The following is a 19,212-nucleotide window of genomic DNA, read 5'->3' on the forward strand; positions in this document are numbered from 1 at the left end:
TGGGTAGAAGAAAGAGAAGAGCAAGCTGAGTGTCTAACTTGACAATAACTAGCGATACTTACTCCATGCTAAGCCTTGAGCTGGGAAGACAGACTGACCTAACAGACCTAGGGCAGAAAGAGCAGGACGTGTCTTCAGAACACCAACATGCCTCTGTACTCTTAACACGCTACTGACTAGCTCAGTATAGAATATCAGACTAGCTGTTCTGCTATGGCCTGCCTCTTCCACCCTCCTGCAGATACCTGTGCTATTCCACTCCCATCCTATCTGCCTCTTTTACCCCACGAACCTCATCCTAACCAGAAACCTCATTTCTGCAAAGCTACCCTCACAAGTGATCTTCTCACATTGTTTCTAAGCACATTTTGTCTTTCCCCAATGTGCTATACCCCCTTTTCTCTCTCTAGCCCAGCTCACAGTAGGTGTCATCTCTTCCTGGCTAGACAAAAGATCTGGGGTTAGGGCTGGGAATGTGGCCTAGTGGCAAGAGTGCTTGCTTCACATACATGAAGCCCTGGGTTCGATTCCTCAGCACCACATATATAGAAAAGGCCAGAAGTGGCACTGTGGCTCAAGTGGTAGAGTGTAACCCTTGAACAGAAAGAAACCAGGGACAGTGCTCAGACCCTGAGTTCAAGACCCAGGACTGGCCACAAAAAAAAAAAGATCTGGGGTTAGAATCAAGGTAAGGTTCTCACTTGGATCTCATCCACATCAGCAATCCATGCCCGGGCCTTAGCAAGAGCCTCCTTGAGAGCCTGAATGTTAGGCAGGTGAACAGGGATGTTTTCTGCTTCACGGATTATGGCCTCAAGTGTGGCTGGTGGATGCTTCTGCCTAAAGGTAGGAACAAAGAAAAAGAGGACCCAGTTTGGCATGGTCTACTGAGCAAAGCCAAGCCTGACTACCAGAAAGGTCTAAACAGGCCCACTGAGTCCTTGTTATTTCCGCTGCTATTCGGACCTACTTGCCTTTATCTTGCCACAGAGAGGTGCCAGGCCCTGCATCCTCCCAACTATGCACCTATGCATATGCACCTATTCATCCTTCTACCCCAGCTCTTGCACCTCTACTTGTCTGCTAGTGTGTTGGCCTGCTAGAAGTATCCTCACACACACCCCTGGGTGTGTAACCTGTGGCTGCAGTGTCAGACGGTGCCATGTGCTGCACCTGTCATTATCTGCCCACCTGCTTGCTATGTGTGCTTTCTGTGCATGTGTGCATGCCAGCCTACAGGGCTGGTCTTCTATGTACTATCTGCTTCTGCTCTCCATGAGCCTACCTCTACCCTGTGTATACATAGATTGAAAAAATAAGTTTTACAAGAAAGCTAAGCTTTCAAAAAAAGTGCAAAGAATCAAATACACACATAGAATATGTGTGATACCCACAGCTACCCATGGCAGTCATCTTTAAGTTCTCCACTAAATTGGGAAAGATGGAACAGGGTAGGGGAAGAGCAGGACTTACCTGGCCTCCAGACAGAGGTGGGCTTTCTCCTCCCAGCGTTCAGCAATGGTCAGCAGCTCCTGAAGCTCAGCTCGGGCCTTATCCACAGCAGAGCTAGGGGCTACACTGGCACCCGCAACCAACAGTCCCCGCATGACAGCCAGGGTGCCCCTTCGGGCAGAGGGGGCCAGTGTGCGTTTTACCTCATCCAGCCATCGCACCTGTTCCACCTGCCGCTGGAGCTGCTGGGCCTCAGGCACCTCCACCCCCAGCTGCTGCCCTCTTTCCAACAGAGATTGCAATAGCCCAGGATTGGAGGGCAGTGAGGCCAGGGCCTCACACGCTTCAGCCTGGTAGGCCTCCACCTGTTCCAGGATGCCCTACGAGAGTACAGGATGAAGAACAAACTCCTCAGTTGGGGCCAACTAGAGATCCCATCACTACATATCCTTGTCCCACTACCATTCTTCCCCTACAAGCTTGTGGAAATAAGGAATGTGACATAGGCTGCATTCTCCTTCTCTAGGCTTTGTGACAGCAGCTCCTAATACTAACTGCTTGTTAGGATTCCCTAGGAAATTTGTTAAAATGCATGCTCCTGGAAGATTTTTAATAAAGGCTAGTTATGACTTTATGCCTTATTTCTATAAGGACTCTGTGTTCTCGGAGCACTGAGAGGCCCTATGCCCTAAGAAATGCTATGCTGTACATAGACCTTGCACAAATCCTCCATGCCTTCTCCATCTTGTCCATTCCTCCTCTCCTTTGATGAAATTTTGCTCAACTTCCCAAACTTTCCAGGCCCAAGGAGCACTAATGTTACTCCACCCCCTCCAGGAAATCTAACCTTGTCCCTCAAATTCCACATCTAAGAGGAGTTACTAGACTCTTGCCTCACAGCTCCCATTATTTCCTCATACATGTACATCCTGTCTCACCCAAATACTTTGAGCTTCCCCAAAGAATCCAGTGCAGCCTGCTACTCAGGTCTACTCAGGTTTCCAAATCTCCCTGATCCCTCAGCAGCATTCCAGCCCACTTCTCCTCACCTTAACATCCCCAATCTGGTGCATGGCACAAGGAAGATTATTCATCTGGTCCAGAAAGGCCCGAAGTTCAGCCAGGGTCATCTGTAGTCCAGTCACCCTGTGGGGGCTATGGAGTTTCACATGTAGAGTTTCACATCCAAACCTAGTCCGCTCCCCTGATTTCTGCACTAACAGTCAATAGCTTTCCTAACCATATCTGTCTGCCTTAGTCTGGCATGGTAAGGTTCCCCCAATTGTCCAGGTTGCAGGGAGGGTTTTTAAATACAAGCTTTTCCCCCCCAGATAGTGAAGGAAATTAGGAGAGAGGGAAGTACCTTTCAAGCTGCAGATAGTAACAAAATCCATTTTTTTTTCCTTTTTTGAAAAAATGGTACTGGGATTCAAACCCAAAGACTCTTCACATGCTAAGCAAGTGTTCCACCACAGAGCCACACACTCCCCTGGCACCTGGACTTTTCAATCCATCCTTTACTATGAACCTAAAGCTACATAAGTGGACTCACGTTTTCATGTCTGTCCTGTTCTTCCCCTAAACCTCCCCAACTTCTCCCTGCCCACAAAATCTCTCAGCCTATCTTTTAAATCTCCTACTGGTACTGAAAAATATAAACACTTCTGGCTTTCTTATTATTCGGGCTCTCCTTGCCAAACTAAATTGTCTGGTCTCCTGGCATTCTTTGCCATTTCCTTAGGCCATCTAATATTTGTGACTTCCTGTGAATGTTCTATGTAACCAATGGTATTTCAGGTCTACTCCTTGTACTTTTCCAAGGTTAATGGATCCTCAGCAAGCTGTGTCCCGACACTTCAAGCCACCATACCCTGCTTCCTGGCCGCTGACTAATCCCAGAGCTCGTGACACACAAGCTTCAGCTTCACTCAAGCAGTTCTTCAGTTGCTGCAGTAGCTCACTGTTAGGAAACCTTCGCTCACGGGCCTCAGACTCCAGTGCCCTCAGCTCTTCAAGGCCTAGAGGAAGAATGAGAACAACAGTATTTAGTACAGGTGGAGAAAGGGGGGTCAGGGGCACCAAAAAAAGAAGGGAATGCAACTTGCCTGTGGACTCCTTCTGCCCCCTCTTGTCCCGTCCTTCCCACTCCCCAGCCAATCACTCACTGCGCTTCCGTCCATCTTCCACCTCCAGTGCCACTCGCACTTTGTTGGCCCAGGTATCAAAGGACTCCGCGCGAACCTTCAGCTTATGCAGCATGGCAGGGAGCTCATCTAAGGTGTACCGATAGCTGAGGGAAAAGGGAAGAGCACATGTAGCCCAGCTCCATATTCCTTTTCTTGCTCAGTTTCCTCTGGGTAGGTCCCAAACTCACCGCAGATACTGCCGGCTACTGGAGCACTTGCAGAGGTCATTAATGTGGGAAAGGCATACAAGACCATCTGGGCAGTCATAGCAGGCCAGGGCAGACAGGAAGCACGTGGTCTTGCACTTGATGCACTGGCGCTCATCATCTGGGAGGAGCTCAAAAGCCTCTCGCTCGGCCTCAGTGATACCCTGGGGAATTCAATGCATACATCATATAGAACCAGACAAGATATCAGAAACCTCCATCTCAGCCACCACAGAGCCCCACTTTGAACTCAAATCTATGCTGAGGGTCATGAGGGTTAGGAGGACAAATATCACAGCAAATACCTGTCCTCTGTCTAGTCCAGATGCTCAAAGTGGGGAAATCAGATAGATTAAGGCAAGATCGGGTCAGTGTGGGTTGAGGCAGAGTTTTATAGAGGGAGAAAAATAAGGTAAGATACAGATCAGTTAAAAAAAAGTCTTCTGAGTAAGAAAGGTGAGGGAAAATAGGCACCAAAGGGGTGGCACTGTAGGGTGAGAACTAGGGAATAACGCTGGCTTCCAGTTACTCAGCACTATGTTCCAGGCACTAATGCTTAGCAGGCAAGAGACACTGTGCATTCACAGCTTACAGAAATGCAGTACGATTTCCCAATAACTCAATGACTTCATCTGCTGCTCAGAAAAGGCAAACCATTTCCAGAAAGAAGCTGGCTAGCAGTGTTGGACTAACTGAAAGATAATGAAATTATTCGCAATTCTTGGGATTTGAAAGGGAAATGTTGACCTAACAGTTTTGCCTTTAACAACCAACAACTTTAAGAACCTCTGCATAAGCTATGAATCAAATGCAAAGTAGAAATCCTGCACTGCCACTTATTAGTGTGACCATGTATAAACCTCTCTGTGTCTGTGTCATAGAGGGAACATGGGCTGGCAATGTGGCTTAGTGGTAGAGTGCTTGCCTAGCAAGCATGAAGCCCTGGGTTCAATTCCTCAGTACCACATGAACAGAAAAAGCTAAGAAGTGGCACTGTGGTTCAAGTGGTAGAGTGTTAGCCTTTAGCAAAAGCAGCTCAGAGACAGTACCCAGGCCCTGAGTTCAAGCCGAGAGAGAGAGAGATCGAGAGAGAGAGAGAACAGAATCATCCTCACTGGACTGTTACAATGATCAATAAAGCAAAGATGGTAAATATATTAGTACTTTGAATTAAGTGCCCAACAAATACTTATTATTAGTTGATCTAATTTTCAGGTAAGAATATGCATCTCACGGGCATTATCTCGTTGTACAAAAGATACTAAGTCACAGAGAGTCAGTGAGGATTTGACTGAAGTCAATTTTCAATCCAAAGCAAGAAAATGCTATAATGCTGAACCTCGGGATTTTTTTTGATCCCTAGTTCTTGAAAATTGGACGTAAACTGTGTCCTCCAGAAGAGTACTCAAACACACATATGTCTGAAGGACTCCAGAATTCATCTCTGATGGAAATGTCAAGTTTACAGAATGCTGGATATCAGGATGGAAGGTTTATGTTTATTATCCCTACCTTGCTTTTGTTCTGTCACACTGTATGGCAGAGCCACAGCACCATTATTGAATATCAACCAAAATGATGCATGGAGTATCTTAAAAACTAGCACCATAACTGTGAAGGCTGTAACTTATAAAACTACTATAGCTGAAACACTCCATACAGACCACAATCACAGGAAAGTCATAATTGAACTTTAAATCAGAAACTATTCCCCAAAAAAGGCAGAAAGGACACTACAGTACCAGTATTCCTTTGTAATTCTTTTTCCTATATTCTGGAGATCAAAGCCAGGGCCCGTTTTCCCACAGCCCTCCTTTGTAACCTTCTAAAGGGCTCTCACTAAGTCAGTTTGCTAAGCGAATATGGAGCATAAAGGGAGCAGCTGAACCTACATAAGTGGACTTTATAGCTCCACGATAGCTGCCACTCAACTACATACACAACAGACATGTTTATGAGAAACCTATTAAAGATCGCTTTCAATTTGGTAACATTATTGAACTAGAATTAGTGAACCATCCAAATGTAATAAAATGGCATTTCCTAAAAAATGTTCCATATTTATTTTCTTCATAACAGTCTTTTATGCAGATCACCTCACTCAAGCTTTAAGACTTCCTTGTACAAAAGTACTTACTCCATTTTATGGAGTGAGATTATCATATACAGTGTACATAATTTGGTACAGTGACCCAGATACCTAGCAGAGAGGGTTTTATGTATACGTCTGTCTTGCTAGATCATTTGCATAATGGAATGCCTGCTGTATCAATGCCTGCTAAGAGTCAGTTACTGCAAAGTGATCTATGATCCACTCAACTACCCAAAAAGATAAGCCTAATTCCCATTTTTCAGGTGGGGAAATCACACTTAGTGAAGTAAGTGACTTGTCCAAGTTTGCTGGAAAAGGGGAGAGTTAGAAATGAAATATAGTAGGGCTGGGATGTAGCTCAGTGGCAAAGCACTTGCCTAGCAAGTGCAACGTCCTGGGTTCGATCCCCAGTACCAAAAAAAAAAAAAGAAAAGAAAACACACACACAAAAAAATAAATAAATAAAAAGAAATGAAATATAGTTTTCAATGGAGGTGCACCTACTTCATTTCACCAAAGAGTGAAGGCTCTATCTTTTCCTTGACATCACAGTTCCCCAACCTCCTCTAGGTAAGGGTGCCTAATCCACAGCAACATCCCAGCACTCACTTTCTCTAGCAGAGCCTTTCGTAGGCGTCGCTCTTCCTGCACCATTATGAACATCTCTTTATGTACAGCTGCTGCCAAGTTCAGGTCGAGCTTCTCAGGGCAGGCAGCCATCTTGCAGATGAGCTCTTCATGGGAGAAGACACAGTATCTTCGGAGCCGGCGATAGTGCTCAATGCACTGACGCCCAGCTGGCAGCTGTGGACAGGTTTCAAGTTTGGGGCCAAGTCTAAAGGAAGTGGCGCCTCAACTTTCCCACAGCCTTTCTGCTTCTCCCTCCTAGTCCACCACATTCTAGACTCACCCAGTCAGCAGTACAAAAGTTGACAGCCTCAGCAAAGTTGTAGCCTTGGTTGAAGCCACTGTGGTAAGCACGGGGAAAGGTGATGACGAATTCTCCTGCACACTGGTTTGTGCGAACAACCTAAGAAACAAGACCAGCTAAGCAGTGAGACAGATTTTCTAGTCTGTAGAAATCTGATCTGCTTAAGAAGACAAAGCCTCAGGGAATACAAGTAGGACAACAGAATCCCACACCCTCCAACTCTCAAAAAGACCATCCAATTCTACCACCAACATTTTAATCTATGTTAACAGATAACATCCTGATTTGAATTCAAATTAGAAATGAAGCCTGTTTTAACTTCCCAGTAATTTTTTTGACAGTCCTGGGGCTTGAACTCAGGGCCTGGGCACTGTTCCTCCCTAGCCTTTGAGCTCAACTAGCACTCTTAACACTTGCACCACAGCTCAACTTGTTTTTTTTTCCTTTTTAGTGGTTAATTGGAGATGAGGATCTCCCAGTCTTTCCGGCTCATGCTGGATTCGAACTGTGATCCTCAGAAACCTCCTAAGTAGCTAGGATTACAGTCGTGAGACACTGGCAACTGGCTCCCCAGTTAAATTCTTTTATGGAAGTTATATCACTTTTCATTAAGCTGGCCAAGTTTTTAAATGATGACGTTTGAAAAGTCAAATTGTTCTGTGAGATTCACTATAAAACCAGCAAATTCTGTGATATTCCCCTCCCTAGAGCCAATCACTTGTACCTCATTATTTTGGCATTGACTACAACAACCCTAAATAATGTGCTTCTAGACTAAGTTAAAAACAGTTTCAGGCTTCTCAATTTACTTAGTTTTCTATTTATACAAGTAGTCATTTAAACTCTACCTTGCTGACAAGTGTCCATTTTCCTTTTCTATACATTTTTCCTTACTGTAGCACTTTCATGAAGCCTTCTGGGCCTTTTTGTTATTTTATTTTTCTTTTATTTTCTTGAGACAAGATCTCACATGTAGATTAGACTGGCCTGCAACTCACCAACCTCCTGTGCCGGTTTCCAAAGTCTCTGAATTATAAGCATGCATTTTTTTTCTCACAACGAAGACCATGCAATTAATTACAAAGGCCAGTGTGGGAGTTGGAGGAGGGAGAGAGGGAAAAGCAGACATCTTCTCTGGACTGCTTGAAACCTATTCCCATTTGTGAGGTTATTGGGCACCTCCTGCCTCTGTATTCTCAGCCATGGGATCCTCCAAGCAGCTGGGCCACACAGATGGGAGGGAGGTGACAGAGCCTCCCATGTTCCAGCAGCGCAATATCCCATTCCAGATTAAAGACATCACTGCCATCCTCCCCCTCCTTCCTCAAATATAACTTTTCAGCCTAGAAGGAAAAACAAAGTTCAAGAGAGGAAACTTCCCCTAAATTTCCCTAAAGTGATGGTGTAAAGGTTCTAGTCATAGCTGCAATAGCTTCAAAAGGGCCATCCATATTGCCTTGAAGTTATGTAGAACTAGGTTCTGGGCTCATAGAAAAAAATGTACGTGCATGTTTAAAGAAAGGAAGCCTAACTTCATTGGGCCCCTTTTTTTGTGCTCATCCTGGATCTTGAACTCAGGGCTTGGTTGCTGTCCAAGGTTTTGTGCTCAAAGGTAGTGCTCTACAACTTGAGCCACTGCTCCACTTCTGGATAAATATACATCTCTGTGCAGCCATTTGATCTGTTCTGATGTGGACCAGCTGTCCTCCCAGGAATCTCACAATCCCGCAACAGATCTGTTTCCTAGATCCTATATAATCCTCTTTCTTGGTTCATTCCTTTCCTGTGCTTGAGCATTTATTTCAATGCCTTCCTGAAAAGTGGTGGGGAGTTGTTCTTTGGGGGAAGAGGCAGTTTCTATTCTTAGCTCTCACACTTGACAGCATATAGAATTCTAAGATGAGTCATTTGGGAATTCTGCTCTGGTCTTCTAGAGTCCAGTGTTGCTGTTGAAAAATCAGAAGACATTCTATTTTCTGATCTTGGAATGGTAAACCTACTTCTTTCTCGAGAAGTTTATAGGATTCTTCTGATCCCAGTGTGTGGTAAGAAATTTCACAAAATATATCTTGGTATGGACCTATTTTTATTCATGTGATAACTCTTATGTTCAAGAAATTTTCTTGAACAATTTCATTAGTGACTTAGTCATCCCAGGTTTTCTTTTTGTGTGTGTGTGCCAGTCCTGGGACTTGAACTCAGGACCCGAGTGCTGTACCTAGGCTTAAAAAGCTCAAGGCTAGCATTCTACTACTTGAGCCACTTATGGCTGTTTGGTGGTTACCTGAAATAAGAGTCTCACAGATTTTCCTGCCCAAGCTGGCTTCAAACCTTGATCCTCAGATAAGAGTATTAGCATAGCTAGGATTATAGGCTTGAGCCAAAGGTACCCAGACTTCATTTCAGTTTTGATGTACTTTTGTACTTATTTGAATTCTGAACTTCCTAAACTCTTTTTCTCTACCTTTTCTCATCTTTTTTTTTTGGTGCCAGTCCTGGAGCTTGGACTTGGGGCCTGGCCTAAGCCACTTAAACCATGGCTCCGTTTGTGGCTTTTTTGGGTTGTTAATTGGAAATTGGAATCTCACAAACTTGGAATTTCTTGTCCCGGCTGGCTTTGAATTACAATCCTAAGATCTCAGCCTCGTGAGTAGCGTGAGCCACCTGCAGCTGGCCCTTTTCCCATCTTTTCATTCCATTCTCTGGACAGTCTTCACCTATTTACTGCCTCAGCATTGGGTATTTGTTTGTTTTCATTTCTGCTAACATAATTTCAATCTCCAAGAGCTTAGTATCTTCTCAGTATGCTGTTTATAACAGTTCTTGATATGTTCTTTTTAAAATAATATTCTGCTTTTGCAGTTTTGCAGTATGGTAGATCCATTCTATCCAAAGATTATTTTCAAGACCTAGTGATAACTTCAGATAGTACTGAACCCCCGATTTTTTTTTTTTTTTTTTTGCCAGTCCTGGCTCTTGGACCTGAGCACTGTCCCTGGCTTCTTTTTGCTCAAGGCTAGCACTCTACCTCTTCAGCCACAGCGCTACTTTAGGTGTTTTCTGTTTATGTGGTGCTGAGTATTCGAACCCAGGGCTTCGTGCATGCTAGGCAAGCACTCTAACACTAAGCCACATTCCCAGCCCCCCTACCCCTGATGTCTTTGTCCTAGACACATTAACAAATTTAATTAAGCAATGTGGCCATAGCTTTTGCAGTTTCACGTGACATTAAAACTAGCACAACATTTTTCCTTTTTAAGTTCATAGATAGACTAACTTATTGTAGATCTTAGCAACCTCAGCATAAAATTTTCTTTCCTCAAAAACTTTTATCTTTCCATTTAAGTTTGTGTGTGCAGGTGCTCAGGGCCTGGACTCTGTTCCTGAGCTGTTCTGCCTAAGGCTTCCGGCTTTTTGGTGGTTAACTGGAGATTGGAGTCTCACAAACTTTTCTGCCCAGGCTGACTTCAAACCACAAACTGTGATCCTCAGATGTCACCAGCCTCCTGAGTAGCTAGTATTACAGAAAGCCACTGGTGCCTGGCTTATTTTTTTCACTTCAAGAAAACAGCTTGTATTTGATGTTTCTCTTTTCTTTCTTTGCAGGTACTGGGGCTTCAACTCAGGACCTTGAGCTTGTGCTTTGCCTTTTCCTTCATAGCTTGCATTCTACCACTTAAGCCATACCTCAAGTTCAGCATTTTACTGGTTAATTGGAGATAGTCTTGCAGACTTTTTTGGGGGTGGGCTTCGAATCGAGATCCTCCAGTATCCTCTCAGCCTCCTAAGTAACTAGGATTACAGGACTGAGTCACCTGGCTTTTGGCAAACTTGAATTCCTTCCATCACTACAATTGGACTTTTGGGCCATTCCCAAGTAAAATAAGCATTACTTGAAAACCAGCTTTATCATAACTCCACAGTCAATTTGATAACCAAGATAACCACTAAATGATTAGCAAGATAGTTAATATATACAGCATAGATACACTGTACAAAAGGATAGATCAGGATGGTACAAGATTTCATCATGCTATTTGGAATAGGATATAATTCAAAAACTGATGACCTATTTATATTTTGGAATTTTCCATTTAATATTTTTGAACTGCAACTAACCATGGGTAACTGAAACCACAGAAAGCAAAATAATGGATAAGGGAGACTACATATGCTTACCTCTGAAGATAATAATGAGGTTTCTTTTCCTTTTGAAGTATTTCTCCCTGCTGGGCCTCTGTTTCTCCAAGTTGCTTTCTCCCTGTTTTTCTGGTTCTATTTTATTTTCATTGAGTATCTGTTAATCTGTGGCTACCTACTTATATTTAAGAGGAAGAGACAAAAAAACTGAATGGATGCTCTAAGTACATAGGTGATGCTATCAGCTTCACCATTTAGTTCGGGAAACTGTAAATTTTTTTTTTCTTTCACACCAGTCAGATTCTCTGAGGAAAATTCACATTTTAATTTTAATTAATTAATTAATTGCTGATCCTGGGGCTTGAACTCAGGGCCTGGACACTGTCCCTGAGCTTCTTTGAGCTCAAGGCTAATGCTCTACCACTTGAGCAACAATACCATTTTCAAGCTTTGTCTGAGTTGTTTATTGGAGATAAGAGTCTCACAGACTTCCCTGCCCGGGCTGGCTTTGAACTGCGATTCTCAGTTCTCAGCCTCCTGAGTAGCTAGGATTACAGGCGTGAGCCAACAGCACCCAGCTAAAGTTTTTTGCCTGTAAGAAAAAAGGCCTGCCTACCCATGTACTAACAACCGAGGAAGACAAGTGGAAACCTCAGCATCCAGTACATACACAATGATATATGCTACTACTCTTTCACTTTAGTTCCACCCTCAACTATAACTAGGGAGACCAGAGACTTCTCTTTTAACATCTTCAGAAATTTTTTTAAGTATTTAAAGATTTTTATTAGCATTAATAGTTGTATAAGGGGAATCTTCCTTGAGACATTCCCACATACATATAATATATCCCAACAGCCTCACCTCCTATGTCAGTTTCCATTATCCCCTTCTTAAAACAACTTCAGCTGGTTTCATAGTTCTATTTTCATACCTACTCACTTCCCTACTGTTTTATTTTTCTATCATATTTTTAGTTGTTACAAGGGGTTCCACCATGGTATTTACACATGCATATTATATTTCAATCAGAACAATTCCCTCTGTGTTTTTCTGTCTTCTCACCCACTTACTGTTTAACAGCTTCGGTGAGATTTCTTATATCCTCTTTATAAACAGATGCAATGTACTGTGATATGGAAAAGACCCTCAGGTTTTTCTTTTCTCCTGTCTTGTGGCTTGAAATCAGGGCCTGGGAGCTGTCTCTGAGTTTTGTGCTCAAGGACAGCTGCCTTCAAACTGCAATCATCATTTCTCAGCCACTTGAGTAGCTAGGATTACAGGTATGAGCCGCTGGCGACCAGTAAACCTGAGGTTTGTGGGTGGTTTGGTTTTTTGTGGGTTTTTTTTCAGGCAGAAAGGAGTTTATTGGGGGGAGAGCAAACTGCTGGCCCCATGCACAAGATGGAGGTGTGGGGAGATAGAGGGAAAGGAAGAAGAAAAAAAAGAGAGCAAAAGAGAAAAGGAAAGTGTGGGTGTTTTTTTGTTTTGGGTTTTTTTTTTTGCCTTTTCTTTTTTGGTACTGGGGATGGAAGCCAGGATGTTGTACTTGCTAGGCAAGCGCTTTGCCACTTAGCTACATCCCAGCCCCCCTTTTTTTGTTTTTAACATACACATAAGCCAATCTTAACTCCCAACACACACATCTTCTTCTTAACCCTCAGAATGCCCACTCCCACTGACTACAAACCTTTAGGGGATTCTAAGGTATAAATTAGGTTTGTTCTAAAAAGTTCCCAATATTAGTTTAAGACTGTTTTCTCATCTCTCTTTTAGTTGTCCATCTTTCTGATTATTTTTGAAAATTTATTTATTTATTTTTGCCAGTCCTGGGCCTTGAATTCAGGGCCGGAGCACTGTCCCTGGCTTCTTTTTGCTCAAGGCTAGCACTCTGCCACTTGAGCCACAGTGCCACTTCTGGCCATTTTCTATATATGTGGTGCTGAGGAAATCGAACCCGGGGCTTCATGTATATGAGGCAAGCACTCTTGCCACTAGGCCATATTCCCAGCCCTCTGATGATTTTTATTTTTGTTTTGTTTTGCTTTTTTTTTGCCAGTCCTGGGCCTTGGACTCAGGGCCTGAGCACTATCCCTGGCTTCTATTTGCTCAAGGCTAGCACTCTACCACTTGAGCCACAGCGCCACTTCTGGCCATTTTCTATATATGTGGTGCTGGGGAATCGAACCCAGGGGCAAGCACTCTTGCCACTAGGCCATATTCCCAGCCCCCTCTGATGATTTTTTAAAACAAATCCCTTTGTGTCGTTTTACTGGGGTTTCAATAAGGAAAGGAAGTATCCATGTGCATATTTAATTTGTCTCTAAACAAGATGAACATGCAATACTGGGAAAAGGGTTAGGAAAGGTATAGTGCTGGTAACACAATAAAAAAATTCTACTCTGAAAAACGAAATTTTTTTGGGTGCTGGGGATTTAACAATTAAACATATATATTTGGATACATATACACACATATGTATGCTAAAATGTGTATATGATTCAATGAGCAATTCCTCTGCTAGGATTCTAGAACAATTTTGGGACAAATTAGCATCTTAATAATATTAAATGTTCCCATTCATAAATATATGTTCACATTTATTCTTTGGTCATACATGTATCAGTGCCACCTGCAGTATATTTTCTCCTTCTTAAATTGATCTCTGCTTAGAATCAACACTGCCTCTAGTACTTTCTTTTACCAGTCCTGGGGCTTGAACTCAGGGCCTGGGCACTGTCCCTAAACTTCTTTTTGCTCAAAGCTAGCACTCTACCACTTGAGCCACAATGCCTCTTACGGCTTTTTCTGTTTATGTGGTACTGAGGAATCAAACCCAGGGCTTCATGCATGCTAGGCAAGCACTCTACCACTAAGCCACATTCAATTCCCTTGCCTCTAATATTTTTAACCTGTATTATTGTGCTGGCTACTATAACCAGCCACCAAAACAATTGTTCCAGAAAAATGCAAATGTGACCATGGCATACCTCTGCTAAGGCTCTCTTTTCCAACACCCACCTGATAAAAGCCATACTCTGATAGGCAAATCTGTCAAGGATCACAAGTTCTACAAACTATTTCCCAATACTCCATTCCTAAATGACCCAATCTATTGTTTTTCTGTAGCTCTTCTTATACCTTGCTCCACTTGTTTCTGCTCACCGTACTCAATTGGGCAGTTTAAACCCAAAGGTAGGAACTGACTTACAAGGTAACCAGTACTCTTCTACAGAGAAAATATCCTAGCAATAGAATCTGCTGAACAATCTAGTCTCATATCTAGTCTCATATATAATTTTATAGATAAAAAAATTAACTTCCAGAAAAGCCTCAGGTAGCAAAACCAGGAGTAGAACACAATATTTTTGCCTTCCTCTGAAGCTAAACTCTCATTTGGGCAATGTTAACTTTATTGTTTTCTATATGGTCGTTTAAAAGAGGACTCATAGCTAGTCATGGTGATGCACACTTGTAACTGCATCACTTGGGAGTCTGAGGCAGGGAGAACACAAGTTCCAGACTGGGAGGGCTACATAGCAAGAACATATCACAAAAGACAAATAAAAGTAGCATTCCTCACATTCTGCAAATGTTGAACACAGCAAAGATGAATAGCCCAAAAGCTAAAAACAAGAAACATTCATCAATAGGTGAAATGAATATTATTGGGCCATTAAAGGAATGAATTCTGACACATGCTACATTGTAGATGAACTATGAAAACACACTAATTGAGAGAGGTCCTTCACAAAAGAACACATTATTCTATTTATATGTACTGGGGAGCAAAGAAAAATCTAAGAACAGAAAGCAGATGAGTGGATGCCTAGTGGCTACAAATGGCATGAGAGCTTCCTGGGATGACAGGTATATTTTAAAACTAGATTGCGAAGATGGCAGTAGAGCATTTACTGACTTGTATGTTTAAAATGGATACATTTTACAGTATGCAAATCATTTTACAATAAAGCTGTTAATAAACAAACAAGGACAGTTATAAAATAATATAGACCAGCACTGTCTAAGAGAAGTATGCTGGGCTCATATGTAATTTCAGATGCTTTAGCAGCCACATTAAAAAAGTAAAAAGAAACAGATAAAGTTAATTTCAATATATTTAACAAAGGGCTGGGGATATGGCCTAGTGGCAAGAGTGCCTGCCTCATATACATGAGGCCCTGGGTTCGATTCCCCCACACCACATATACAGAAAATGGCCAGAAGTGGCGGCTGTGGCTCAGGTGGCAGAGTGCTAGCCTTGAGCAAAAAGAAGCCAGGGACAGTGCTCAGGCCCTGAATCCAAGCCCCAGGACTGGCCAAAAAAAAAAAAAAAAAATATATATATATATATATATATTTAACAAAGCCATTATATCATTATATTTTGTATAAATGGCATGCAAAATATTTTTGAGATACTTTACGTTCTTTATTTCATATTAGGTCTTGAAATCCAACATGCATTTTCCACTTTCAGCACATTTCAGCTGGGACTTGCCATTTTAACAGCTCAATACTAGTGGCTACCAAACTGGACAGTGCATTTCTAAATCATCGGAAGTTAGAAGAGATTACAAAATTCATTATTGCTGCACAAAAAAACAACATAGAAACAACAAAGTAGGCTATAGAAGGAATAGGGCTGATTTGTTTTCTACCTTTTTAGAAAGGTGACATGTGTCTTGTTTAATGAAAATAATACTTACACTATATATCTATAAAAAGAAATGGCATTCTCCCACCAAAGGAGAATGGAAGGAACTAAAGATAGCAGTTGGGGGGAGGTCCAGCTGGCTAAACTGAAGCCTCCCAGTATGAGAATATGAAAATCACAGATGCCTCAGAATGGAGGTGGTGGTGGTGGGACCACTGCCAAGTCCGAAGGGCCTAGAAATACTGGCAACTACCTACAGGAAAGGCAGGGCAGATAAAGGGGCAGGATGATGAAGCAGAAGCTAGCAAGAGAAACCGGTGGAAACAAAGAGTACATGTAAGTTTCAGTGACAGTGATAGTTGTTCAAGAGGGAAAGATTAAATAGTCCATGACCTTCTGTCTTCATCTTAGCTACTCAAATACGTAAGAGAATCCTATTCTACTGGCAGTTTTCTTGGCATTACAGACGGGGATTGATATTGTGCCACAGGTGAGGAAGAGAAAGTCTCAGGAAAGGTTAGGCCAAATGTCTACCTGTGAATCAGAAAAACTTGAGGTTGCCTGGTGTGTGTATGTATGTATGTATGTATGTATGTATGTGTGTGTGTGTGTGTGTGTGTGTTTCGTGGGATCAAGCTCAGAACTTCATGCAGTTTAAGTATACACTCTACCACTAAACTATATTCCCCAGATCTCTTTTGATCATCTAGAGTCCAGTAATCCTTAGAGATAGAGGCAGAGTGTGCAAGAAAGTTATCTGAGCTGTTGTATGATGTTTCCTGCCTTGTTCAAATTAAGACATCCCAACCCTTAATTAAATACCATTAAAATGTATAATAAAATATTTATAGGGGATAGCAGTATATCAAAATGAAGTAAAGAAGAAATTCAGTTGAGAACTACTGATTTAGACAAGAAAACTATCTGATTTATTCATTACCTACCATGGCCCATGCATTAGAGTAACCAGCAGTATGGCTGAGCATGGTGACACATACCTATAACCCCACTCACTCATGAACCCGAGTCAGGAGGATTGGGAGTTCAAGGCCAGCCTGGGCTATACAGTGAGACCCTATCTGAAACAAAGGAAGATGAAACAATACAAGACAAAAGAAAGGAAAACAAAACAATAAGAGTAAATAGTATTGTGGCCAAGGCTGGGGAAGGGGGGGGTTAGTGGTGGTGGTGGTGGTAAAAAGAATAGGAGTCATAGAACAGAAGCAGAGATGGAGGATGTACTAATACTTGTTCCCACAGGACAACTGATTGGGCTGTTTTAAGATCCACATTAGAAAACTGATGCTAATAAATACCCAAAACTCCCCAGGAACATAAAATCCCCCACAGGTAAGTCAAATTATATACCCAGAAAAACGTTTTGTATGATGAGAAAGAATTACCAAGAGGAGGAAAAGACAGACAGGTTAGGACTCTGGGTTCAACATTTTTTAGATTTTAGGGTTTTCTTCCCCCCTAGGACCAGATGTGAATTCAGGATTTGATGTTCTCACTCAGAGGCTGGTGCTCTACCACCTGAGCCATGCCTCCAACCCCTCAACATTTTGCTTTTGTTTTTCTGCCAGTACTGGGGCTTGAATAGGGCTTGGGCACTGTCCCTTAGCTTTTTCACTCAAGTGATACACACCTGAGCCACAGCCCCATTTTCAGTTGTTTGCTGGTTAACTGGAGATAGGAATTTCATGGCCTTTCCTGCCCAGGCTGGCTTAGAATCATGATTCTCAAATCTTAGCACAACTCTTGAGTAGCCAGAATTACCAGTATAAGCCACTGGCACCCGGCTTTGTTGTTTTTGAGACAAGATCTCACTATGTAGCCCAGGTCTCTGACCTTATAACCCTTCTATCTCTGCTTCCCAAGTATTGGGATTACAAAAGCATGTACAACCTTGACATGTTAAGTAAGTGAAAGATACACTCTGTTCCAAGAAGGCTAATAATATGTAAAATATAGTCCCTTATTGTTGCCCATGCTCTTTGATAACATGATTTACAATGTAGGCAGTATTTGACTATCCAGAGTAAAGACCACATTTCCAGTTTTCATGTGATCAATTTCTCAATAACAGGAAGATGGATGGAAACCATATGAACTCTTAACAAGGTACTGCCCTCAAACACATGGCCTAGTAGGCTATCACTGTGTGTCTTACCACTATGATCATCGGTCTCTCTTAAGAGTAGTCATACCTACAATCCAATTGAGATATAACAGAAAAGGGTGAACACAACCATTTCGACCACAAAGCACATTACCATATCATTCCTACCCCTTGTTTATGGTTTCTGGGCACTCACCGGTACACCATGTGACATAAGGGTATTAGGATTCATCAGGGTGACAAGTTGGTGTAGGAGGTCAGGCTGGCTATCAAAGAGCTCAGGTGTCAGCTTTTTCATTACTTCTTCTAAATGTTCTGCTGCCAGGGAAGGTACCCCATACCAGGTCTTCGGCTCACCCCTGCTCAAGTAGAAAGAAGATACATGCAGTGATCACACCCATGGTTATATAAGAAGCCCAGCTGCATCTCCAGCAACCCAAGGGCTCACTCACCAATGGAGGTAGTTAATAGAGTAACTCCAGTGATCCTCAATATGCCAGCAAAAGGCTGAGAAGACCATGCCCACATACAGCCAGGGTACTTTCATGCCTGATATGTCTGCATTGATGTGGCACAGTACAGACTGTTCCAACACAGGCATCACATTCAGGTTCCAACCACTTGTCGCATACTCCTGTCAGGTTAGGTATTTGTACGGAAGAGATGAGTATTATGGAGAGGAACCGCAATCTTAAGTTATTTGCTGGAGAAACCTTAATTTGAGAATCACACCCAAACCATACAGGATTCCCCCACAAAACATGTACACATCACTCTAATATCACAGAGGTTTACAAATATATATCCATCTACCAAAATAACTGCAAGAAAAAACTCCTACTCTGCCAATTGGTTTTCAAAGGAAGTGCTACAAATATGAACTGGGAACTGGGCATGTTGGGTAGGGCATGCCAGTAACCTGAGGCAGAAGAATTACAAATTCAAAGCTAGCCTAGGCTATACACTAATACCCTGTCTAAATAAACAAGTAAGTAAGTAAGCAAGCAAGTATAACCATCACATCAATGCTACTTACACTGGCTATGCACACACAGAAGATAAAAATAAACTACAACCAATACCACTCCCCAATGAGAAAAATCAATTCTAAATGGACTAGACTTAAATGTCAAAAGAAAACTACTCAAGTAAAACAGCAACAGTGTTTCAGAGCAAAACTAAATTTTTTGGTGTGTATTGATCATGGTTCAAAGGCAGCCTGGCAGGAAGAAAACTACTCAAGGAAAGCAGCAACAATGTTTCAGAGCATAACTAAAATTTTTGGTGTGTGTTGATCATGGTTCAAAACCAGCCTGGACTTCCCTGGTCCCCGGGAATCATCTCCAATTACCTACTAGAAAATGAGAAGTGGTGCTGTGGCTCAAGTGGTAGAGCGCTAGTTTTGAGCTGAAAAGCTCAGGGACAG

General features: G+C 42.4%; 1 protein-coding gene across 7 annotated transcripts in view; it reads right to left on the reverse strand.

The window, feature by feature from the left end:
* The window catches only part of Kdm5c (lysine demethylase 5C), a 43,892-nt gene that overhangs the window by 3,780 nt on the left and 20,900 nt on the right, over window positions 1–19,212 (reverse strand). For all 7 annotated transcript variants that reach the window (XM_048335574.1, XM_048335568.1, XM_048335573.1 and 4 more), the window contains exons 11-20: window positions 18,239–18,420; window positions 17,983–18,145; window positions 6,847–6,966; window positions 6,546–6,740; window positions 3,827–4,008; window positions 3,618–3,742; window positions 3,323–3,470; window positions 2,502–2,607; window positions 1,474–1,832; window positions 702–840 (exon numbers count right to left, since the gene is read on the reverse strand). In XM_048335574.1, coding sequence (XP_048191531.1) covers window positions 702–840; window positions 1,474–1,832; window positions 2,502–2,607; window positions 3,323–3,470; window positions 3,618–3,742; window positions 3,827–4,008; window positions 6,546–6,740; window positions 6,847–6,966; window positions 17,983–18,145; window positions 18,239–18,420 — 1,719 coding nt within the window. The remainder of the gene's footprint in view (window positions 1–701; window positions 841–1,473; window positions 1,833–2,501; window positions 2,608–3,322; window positions 3,471–3,617; window positions 3,743–3,826; window positions 4,009–6,545; window positions 6,741–6,846; window positions 6,967–17,982; window positions 18,146–18,238; window positions 18,421–19,212) is intronic.

Source organism: Perognathus longimembris, chromosome 28 (assembly GCF_023159225.1).
Source record: "Perognathus longimembris pacificus isolate PPM17 chromosome 28, ASM2315922v1, whole genome shotgun sequence".
In the NCBI taxonomy this organism is placed as follows: Eukaryota; Metazoa; Chordata; class Mammalia; order Rodentia; family Heteromyidae; genus Perognathus; species Perognathus longimembris.